The sequence below is a fragment of the Xiphophorus maculatus genome, chromosome 4 (assembly GCF_002775205.1).
Source record: "Xiphophorus maculatus strain JP 163 A chromosome 4, X_maculatus-5.0-male, whole genome shotgun sequence".
Taxonomy (NCBI): Eukaryota; Metazoa; Chordata; class Actinopteri; order Cyprinodontiformes; family Poeciliidae; genus Xiphophorus; species Xiphophorus maculatus.
Window position 1 is genome coordinate 12,588,179 of NC_036446.1, and position 9,781 is coordinate 12,597,959.

A 9,781-nucleotide genomic window follows, 5' to 3' on the forward strand; every position below is an offset into this window, starting at 1 on the left:
TTTATAGAAATTAGATACATAGGAATTTTCACAGCATTGTAGTGTCAGGTAAAGGTTGGTCTCTCTGGTTATGAACACCTAATTGTAGTTTGTAAGTGTTTGACAGATAGTTATTGTAGATTTCTTATAAACATTTCTTAAACTGTAAGAGATGCTGGATCTTGGTCTGTGGAACCAAACAGACAAATTTAACATTTTATTTTACAATACGTAAATAAATACCGTAGTTTATTTTCATCACACTTATAAAAAAAATCTGAATAAACATGAAACAATTCATTTCTGAGAATCGTGTCATATAACAATTTCCTTAGATTAGAGTACTGTGATAACAGTAAGGCCTGTTTCTGATTGGCTAGTAGTGTGCTTCTTTTTACATACATTATGAATCTGCCAATAACAAGCAGGAGGATCTGCTTAGTTAGAGGAGGTGTAAAACTGAGAGTAGATCCCCTCCCAGAAAATCTTTCAATATATATTTTCAACTGAGAAAATTATCACTCACTTTGTGATCCATCAGCAAAATGTTCCTCTTCACTTTGGTGCTGGTGGTGCTGTTTCTACCGGAAGGCAAGTTTTTGATTATGATTAATATTATTCTAACATTTTAATATTTAGTGTGATTTCATTAAACTTTGCTGTTCTCCTTTTCTCCCATTAAAACTTACAATAATAATCTCTTTTCTACTTTTCTTGTTAAACCTTTTAAACTTTTTCTTTCCTCTCTCTATTTTGTGTTGATGTGATTCAGCCATTTTGTCTTGGTTAGGAAGAGAATTTTGGCATTTTGAAAAAATTTAATATCACGATTTCCTTCTTACTGTTGTTGACAATAAATGTTCATTTTCTCTTTGTTTTAATTAGCTGACAACCTGAAATGTAGATGTGAATCTGGCCGCTATGTAAATTGCTATGCAGAAACAACTGAATGTCCCTCAAAGAACTATAGTTGTTCAGTAGCAACACACGTCACAAGTCAAGGTACGTATTTGTGAGGTTTCCTGTTGATGACATTTAGTTTGTGAACTCATCACTTTAAAATTTGTGTTCTTTAATTACAGGTGGTGCAAATGTTACAGAGCACAACTCCAAAGGTTGCATTCCGTCTGAACTGTGTCTTAATTACTCTGTCAACTATGGAGCTTACAGAATTGTACAAAACAGCAAGTGCTGCAGTGAAGATCTCTGCAACGCCCAGATTAACTACACAAAACTTGGTAATTAATTCATTGATTATGTTTTTCAATACTTTGTACAATTTGAATTTGCAGTGCTCACAAACGTTTTTTAACTAACTATAGATTTGGATTAAAAAACAGAATACACTTAGTTTTGTAATTCCAGCTTCATATACATGTTTTAGAAGAAACAAGTTGGTGACAAAAAATTAAAGCTTTTAAGAAAAAACTTATAATAATTCTTCTTTTTTTTTAAAACTCAATACCTATCTTTGTATCTTAGATTCCACTATAAATGGAAAAAAGTGCTACAGCTGTGATGAAGAAAACTGCATGAAAACCATTAACTGTGCAGGGGATGAAAACTACTGCGCTAAATTAACAGGTAAGACACCAACATGTTTGCATGCTTCATATTTATCATCACAAGAACATTAAGACCAGATACAAATGTGTTTATGACATCATAACTATTTTCATTTTCACAGGACATGCAGAAGGAATAAGTTTCATGATGAAGGGATGTGCCTCTGAGTCGGTGTGCTCAGATAATTTTTCTTCAGTGTTGAATCAGTTCACTTTACGGCCCCCTGGAGCAAAGGTTAGCTGCTGCCAGGGCAACTACTGCAACGGCGCTAGCAGCACCATCAGCACCAGCAGCACCAGTCCCACCCTGCTGCTCCTGTTGGTGCCTCTGTTGTTTTCTAACTTATTTTCTTAGCTCACAGAAGCTACTGAATTGCTGCCATGTTTTCTTTTTAATCACAATTCATTTTATAAACCTGTTCTTTTTATTTGATTCTATAGCTTGGTTAGCTAAGCAACATTTTATAATCAACAACATCCTCTATACTTTGTTGTTCTATACTAAAATAATCTTCCTCAATAAACACAATTTTTTTTAATTCTGGGTCCAGTACCGATCTGATTCTAAATGTTTAGTTTTGAAAAAATAAAATGACTTGAAGTTACAGATGTGGAATAAACATGTTTCATTTTCTTTGATTTAATATTAAAACTTGTTTTAATCAAAGTTAAAAGCTTTCAGAGCCCAAGATTGTAGAGTTTGAATGGAAAACTAACCAACATGAATGTAAAATTCAACCTGGAGAGACTCAGAGAGAAAGTAGCTGTCTTACTTTCTTAGCTGGTAGAAATAATTGCATTGCTACCAGGTTTTCTTTTTATGCATAATTCATTTAATAAATCTGTTTTTTTCTTTTCATTGATTCTCTATAAATTCACTAAGATAAGACCAAGCAAAATTCTGTAAACATCCTCAATACTTCACTGCTGTTGTTCTCTAAAAACAAATCCTACTGAATAAATGCATTAAAAAATAATTCTGTGTACTTTTCTGATTCTAAATGTTTATTTTTGAAACTGATGCAACTGAGGAAGATTGACTGAAATGATTAAAAAACATGAACTGAAAGGCTGGGGGTAAAAGGAGAGAGGGAATAAAATTAGGTGTGAGTGAAGGATTTTTTTAAGATAACTGAATGGCTGTTGCCACATGAATAATTTGCTTTGTCAAAAAATGCGTCCCTCCTCAAACATGAAGAAATAAAGAGTTAAGAGTGAAATAGCTTTTTCTACGTAATCACCTGTTCTCTGAGCTAAAGGTATGAGTTTCATACCAACAGGACAATATTTGGGGAATATCGTCCAGCTTTAACCTTTTACAATCTAAAACTCTCACCACTTTCAAATACATAATGTTTTGCATTTACTCAATTTAAATATGTTTTATCCAAAAGTTCAGAGGATCTTTGGACACTAATCCTGTCATTAGTGCATAAGTCCTCTATTTGTGCCAGACATAATCTAATTCAATGCAAACTTGTTTATTGCACTTATTATATAAACACGTCTGGCCAAGTTTTACACCAACGTTTCTCCTGCCTGTGATAGAGGCCAACATTCTCCAGGCAAGTTGATCCACACTATCTGGCTTTGTCCTCAGCTTATTGGTCCAAAGCTTCTGATGATGCACATTTATTTAATTTTGAAGCATTTTATGTTAAAATGTGTAAAAACTATTATCATTTTCTGTTTGATCTCTTTAATTAAACAGAATATTGAATAACTTGCTGTTTCTATACGTTTTGGTTAATTCAAGGTTCAAACTACTAACCTTGAGCTATCAAGGTTAGTAGTTTGTTATAAACAACCAGACTACATGGCAAGATGTAATCATGGAACTGTGCTAATAAATATTCAAACTATATCAGTTTTTCCTGTAAAATCAGATCGTTTTGTTATTTTGGGGATCAAACAGATTATTTGTGCTTAAAGTCACAAATGTCTTGAAATGGCTCTTGGCTCACACCTCTGCTTTATTCTCTAACTGCAGCAAAGTGCTGGAAACTGGTTTCACTGGACACAAGATTTCCTCTTCTGCAAGACTAAAGGACCAACAATGAATCATGTTCATTTAAAAATCTGTGAGCTGTAATCATCAGTCTTTAAAATTAAAGCATAAAGCATAAAATGCACTGTGATGAACCTTGGTGTAAATTCAAACTGGAAGATGCTTTTCTTTTCATCTGCTCAGTCAATCACCTCATCATGCGCCTCCTTCCCATCTACGCTGATCTCGTCTGGGTCGGGCCTGGTTAATACTTGAATGGGAGACTGCCTGGGAATACCAGGTGCTGGAAGCTTTTACTGGCTCTTTCGCTAAAATGTGAAAGATGATACTAAAGCAAAAATGTATCACAGCAGAGGTAAGAATACATGTAGAAGTGGTCAGTGGTGAGTTAAAGAGTGTGAAAATGCAAAAGTCTTTAGTGCCCCCTGGTGGTGACAAAAGCACCTGATATAGTAATACCAGGTGCGGTAAGATGTAGTCACCACCAGGGGGCACTAACAACTCTTTAACTCCACATTTTCACACTTTATAAATTCGGCACAGATCAAAAACCTCTGCGTTTATTCATACCTCTGACACATGTTGCTTCAATGTTATCTTTCACAAAATATATTTTTGCTAATAAACATTTAGAATCAGAATTTTTTATATATATTTTGGTCTTTGTTTACTAAATTTATAGAGAATCAGCTCAAAGAAAAAGAGCAGACTTATTAAATGAAATTTGCTTAAACAGAAAACATGGCAGCAATGCTGTTGTTTCTATAAGCTACGAACATGAGACAGAAAATAACAGTGACAGCAACAGGACCAGCAGGGGGCGTACTGGCACTGCTGGTCCTGTTGTAGTAGTCGCCCTGGCAACAGCTAAACTGTTCTGCATCTAATAGATCCATCTCCTGCTGAATTCACTGTGAAGATGAAAATAAAGTTATGTTGTCAGTAACATGTTTGTTTCTGGTCTTAGCAGGATAAATACTCATTATGTAAAAACATGATATTCTCTTTCCTGATACTGTGATGCAGGAGTTTTCATTCCCTTCACAGTTGAGGGATTTCATGCAGTTTTCTCCTTCACAGCTGAAGAACTTTTTTCCATTTGGGTTGAACTTCTAGTCTAAAGAACTGCAGAATCATAACATTTTTTTCTTCAAAGCTCTCACTTTTTTTATTGTCACCAGCTCCTTTCACCCAAAATATCTGCATAGGTATGGAGCTAAATTGGGACCGCAAAGGTTCTTCAGAAGAAAAAAAATGAAACTGGGAAAAACGTTTGAAATTAAAAAATAACATTTGAAACTAAGAAAATGTTCAAAACTACTTTTTAGATTTAAGATATTTTTGAGCTTCAGATATGTCCATTTTTTTCAGATTCAAACTTCTGGCCCTGTTTTGGCCTGGGTGGCTGGACCTCGGATGACAAGGACATGGACTCATGACTGACAGCTGGACAACTGCAGTCATTGTGTTTGAATCTGTAAAAAATAATAATAATAAATTTCTGGAATAAAAAAAAACTTTTAAATCTGAAAAGTAGTTTTGAGTATTTCTGTCAGGTTCAAATCTTTTTCTCCTATTGAACAAACTTTATGGCCCCAATTTAACTTCATACTAGAATCACAACACTAAGTGTATTATACATTTTCCAGTACTGCCAATTGACCAAGGTAAAAAAATAATAATAAAACATGGGTTACATATTAAATATTCATTTCATACAGAAACAAATCAGACAAAACTAGAGTTATTAATCAGTTAAAGCCATCTTTATAAAGTTAAATATGTACATCACATATACTAGTGCATGATGGTTGCTGTGCTGGTCACTGTCATCGTCTCTCTACATCTAACATCTGCCTAAAATATAGGCTGTGTTCACACTGCAGTCGGAAGTGACCCAATTCTGATTTTTTGTCAAATCAGATTTTTTTGCTGTGACCTTTCACATTTCCAAATTATTGCGACCTGATCTCCTGTGAACGCAATAGACCTGAAAGTGTCCCGTGTGCCCAGTAGAGGGCGCAATAAGGTCACACATAGAGAGAGAGCTCATTGTTTTGCCAACCGCCATAAAGAAGAAGAAGAAGAAGCGCTCAGTGTTTGTGGAAGTAAACATGGATGCTAACAGTGGAGCAAAGCTTGTTATTTTGAAGTTGTTGACCGACAGGAGCAGCATATTAACAACTTAATCCTCATTATTGTCCATCATGGTTGTTATTTTCCTTCTCGCTTACGAAGACTAGTGAGATTTGTTGAGTATCAGTGACGTTAACGTCTGATGAACACGGCCTTTAAGATTCAGGTCACATTTGAAAAGATCGGATACGAATCAAATACACAAGTTGCCTGGGTCGCTTTCGAAAAAATGCGACCTGTATTCAGACTATCAGCTATAGGTCGCATTACAGCAAAAAAAAAAAACAGGAAGCGGAAACTGCAGTGCTTATGATAAGCGTAATATGCTTCACTTAGCTCCTTGATATGAAAAATAGGAAGTTGAATTTTGGGTTTAAATTCAAGTTCCTATCGCTATGCAAACCCTCCACATCTTCTGACCTCCTGTATGCAAAAATCTACATATAATTGCTTTGAATTACACTATTATACTCAATAGCAATCATTGCATGTACACATGCACATAATCACACAAAGAACCGTTGTTCACTTGGAGTTTTCAGGATTTCAACCGGTGATTGTTTTAACTGCAGTTAAATATGAACAAACTGTCTTCAAAAACTCAATAAAGTTCACAGTTTCCTAACGTTGAAGTCCAGAATGAACGTGTTCAAAGCATCCAAGTTTATAGAAAGCCATCAAGCTCACATATACATAAAATATGACTTTTAGCACCTAAACAGCTCTTTATCTGTGAGCGGCACATGTGGTTTTTGTGTTCAACGTCTGCAGGCTGTTCTTGAGAAAACATCTCAACTCATTATCGTTTCTTCCCGTGTGAAGAACTACAGCTAAGCTCCCTCAGCAAATTCAGGCTAGCTTGGCTCCGCTTAACCGATCCTAGGAAGACGCCGCTGACCGCAGTACCAGGACAGGCCTGCGCTGTGCTCGGTAAGTGCTTGGAAAGAAACATTTCTTCAGTTAAACAGGCGTTTGAAGCAGCTACCGCGTAAAGGCGGGCTGCTTTTATAGCTACTTTGTTTTAATTAACGGAGCAACTAGCATTTGTGTTGGCTAAGCTAACGCGTTAAGGCGGGCTTGGGCACTTTTAATATTTTTTGCTGCAATAATTAAATACTCAGACTTATAAAAAACAATCTAGACAAACATCAAGGATTTTACCAGATAATTATTTTTTGAGAAGAGCTCATATCATACAGCATTTTCCTTGTATTCAATTAGAGCGCTGTGATTGGATAAAAAAAATGGCCTGTTTTTCATTGTGCTTCTTTTTGCATCCACTACAAATCTGCCAGTCACAAACAGGAGGATCTGCTTATTTAGGGGAGGTGTAAAACTGGGAGTAGATCCCCTCCAAGGAAATCCTGTGATCCACCAGCAAAATGTTCCTCTTCACTTTGGTGCTGGTGGTGCTGTTTCTACCGGAAGGCAAGTTTTTGATTACGATTAATATTATTCTAACATTGCATTATTTAGTGTGATTTCATTATATTTAGATTTTCTCCCATTAAAAATTACAATAATAATCTCTTTTCTACTTTTCTTGTTAAACTTTCAAACTTTTTCTTTCCCCTCTCTATTTTGTGCTGATGTGATTCAGCCATTTTGTCTTGGTTAAGAAAAGGATTTTGGCATTTAGAAATAATTTTATATAATAGTTTCCTTCATACTTTTGTTGACAATAAATGTTCATTTTCTCTTTGTTTTAATTAGCTGACAACCTGAAATGTAAATGTGAATCTGACCAATATGGAGCTTGCGCTAAGGAAACAACTGAATGTCCCTCAAAGAACTATAGTTGTTCAGTAACAACACAAGTCTATTATTTAGGTACGTATTTGTGAGGTTTCCTGTTGATGATTCTTAGTTTGGGAACTCATCAGTTTAAAATTTGTGTTCTTTAATTACAGGTGGTGCAAAGTCTGAGCACAATTCCAAAGGTTGCATTACGTCTGATCTGTGTATTAGCTTCTCTGTCAACTATGGAGCTTACAGAGTTGTACAAAACAGCAAGTGCTGCAGTGAAGATCTCTGCAACACCCAGATTAACTACACAAAACTTGGTAATTAATTCATTGATTATGTTTTTCAATACTTTGCACAATTTGAATTTGCAGTGCTCACAAACGTTTTTTAACTAACTATAGATTTGGATTAAAAAACAGAATACACTTAGTTTTGTAATTCCAGCTTCATATACATGTTTTAGGAGAAACAAGTTGGTGACAAAAAATTAAAGCTTTTAAGAAAAAATTATAATAATTCTTAATTTCTTTTAAACTGAATAACTATCTCTGTATTTTAGTCTCCCCTCCAAATAGAAAAAAGTGCTTCAGCTGTGATGAAGAAAACTGCATGAAAACCCTTAAATGTGCAGGGGATGAAAACTACTGCGTTGATGTAAAAGGTAAGAGGCCAACATTTTTGCATGCTTCATATTTATCATCACAAGAACATTAAGACCAGATCCAAATGTGTTACTTGCATCATAACTATTTTCATTTTCACAGGATATACACAAGGAGTAAGTTTCATGATGAAGGGATGTGCCTCTAAGTCGGTGTGCTCAGATCATTTTTCTTCAGTGATGAGTCAGTTAACTTCACAGCACCCTGGAGCAAAGATTAGCTGCTGCCGGGGCAACTACTGCAACAGCGCTAGCAGCACCATCAGCCCAGGAAGCAAAAGCAGCGCCAGCAGCACCAGTCCCACCCTGCTGCTCCTGTTGGTGCCTCTGTTGTTTTCTAACTTATTTTCTTAGCTCACAGAAGCTACTGAATCGCTGCCATGTTTTCCTTTTAATCACAATTCATTTTATAAACCTGTTCTTTTTATTTGATTCTGTAGCTTGGTTAGCTAAGCAACATTTTATAATCAACAACATCCTCTATACTTTGTTGTTCTATACTAAAATAATCTTCCTCAATAAACACAATTTTTTTTAATTCTGGGTCCAGTACCGATCTGATTCTAAATGTTTAGTTTTGAAAAAACAAAATGATTTGAAGTTACAGATGTGGAATAAACATGTTTCATTTTCTTTGATTTAATATTAAAACTTGTTTTAATCAAAGTTAAAAGCTTTCAGAGCCCAAGATTGTAGAGTTTGAATGGAAAACTAACCAACATGAATGTAAAATTCAACCTGGAGAGACTCAGAGAGAAAGTAGCTGTCTTACTTTCTTAGCTGGTAGAAATAATTGCATTGCTACCAGGTTTTTGTTTTTATGCATAATTCATTTAATAAATCTGTTTTTTTCTTTTCATTGATTCTCTATAAATTCACTAAGATAAGACCAAGCACAATTCTGTAAACATCCTCAATACTTCACTGCTGTTGTTCTCTAAAAACAAATCCTGCTGAATAAATGCATTAAAAAATAATTCTGTGTACTTTTCTGATTCTAAATGTTTATTTTTGAAACTGATGCAACTGAGGAAGATTGACTGAAATGATTTAAAAACATGAACTGAAAGGCTGGGGGTAAAAGGAGAGAGGGAATAAAATTAGGTGTGAGTGAAGGATTTTTTTAAGATAACTGAATGGCTGTTGCCACATGAATAATTTGCTTTGTCAAAAAATGCGTCCCTCCTCAAACATGAAGAAATAAAGAGTTAAGAGTGAAATAGCTTTTTCTGCATAATCACCTGTTCTCTGACCTAAAGGTATGAGTTTCATACCAACAGGAAAATATTTGGGGAATATCGTCCAGCTTTAACCTTTTACAATCTAAAATTCTCACCACTTTCAAATACATAATGTTTTACATTTACTCAATTTAAATAGATTAATTTATCAAACATGTTTTATCCAAATGTTCAGAGGATCTTTGGACACTAATCCTGTCATTAGTGCATAAGTCCTCTATTTGTGCCAGACATAATCTAATTCAATGCAAACTTGTTTATTGCACTTATTATATAAACACGTCTGGCCAAGTTTTACACCAACGTTTCTCCTGCCTGTGATAGAGGCCAACATTCTCCAGGCAAGTTGATCCACACTATCTGGCTTTGTCCTCAGCTTATTGGTCCAAAGTTTCTGATGATGCCATCCATCCATCCATCCATCCATCCATCCATCCATCCATCC

At 35.1% G+C, this 9,781-nt stretch overlaps 2 protein-coding genes across 2 annotated transcripts; both read left to right on the forward strand.

The window, feature by feature from the left end:
• The first annotated feature begins 524 nt into the window (after nucleotides 1-524).
• On the forward strand, nucleotides 525-2,089 carry LOC111608405 (phospholipase A2 inhibitor and Ly6/PLAUR domain-containing protein-like). The gene is made up of 5 exons (XM_023332374.1): nucleotides 525-570; nucleotides 865-981; nucleotides 1,062-1,217; nucleotides 1,462-1,563; nucleotides 1,667-2,089. Exons 1-5 carry the CDS (start codon nucleotides 525-527, stop codon nucleotides 1,897-1,899), a joined length of 654 nt encoding a protein of 217 aa, XP_023188142.1. The 3' UTR covers nucleotides 1,900-2,089.
• Nucleotides 2,090-6,538: 4,449 nt separating this feature from the next.
• On the forward strand, nucleotides 6,539-8,888 carry LOC111608401 (phospholipase A2 inhibitor and Ly6/PLAUR domain-containing protein-like). Its single transcript, XM_023332369.1, has 6 exons — nucleotides 6,539-6,618; nucleotides 6,984-7,116; nucleotides 7,402-7,518; nucleotides 7,599-7,751; nucleotides 7,994-8,095; nucleotides 8,199-8,888. The coding sequence occupies exons 2-6, from the start codon at nucleotides 7,071-7,073 to the stop codon at nucleotides 8,447-8,449; spliced, it is 669 nt and encodes a 222-aa protein (XP_023188137.1). The 5' UTR covers nucleotides 6,539-6,618; nucleotides 6,984-7,070; the 3' UTR covers nucleotides 8,450-8,888.
• The last annotated feature ends 893 nt before the right edge of the window (nucleotides 8,889-9,781 follow it).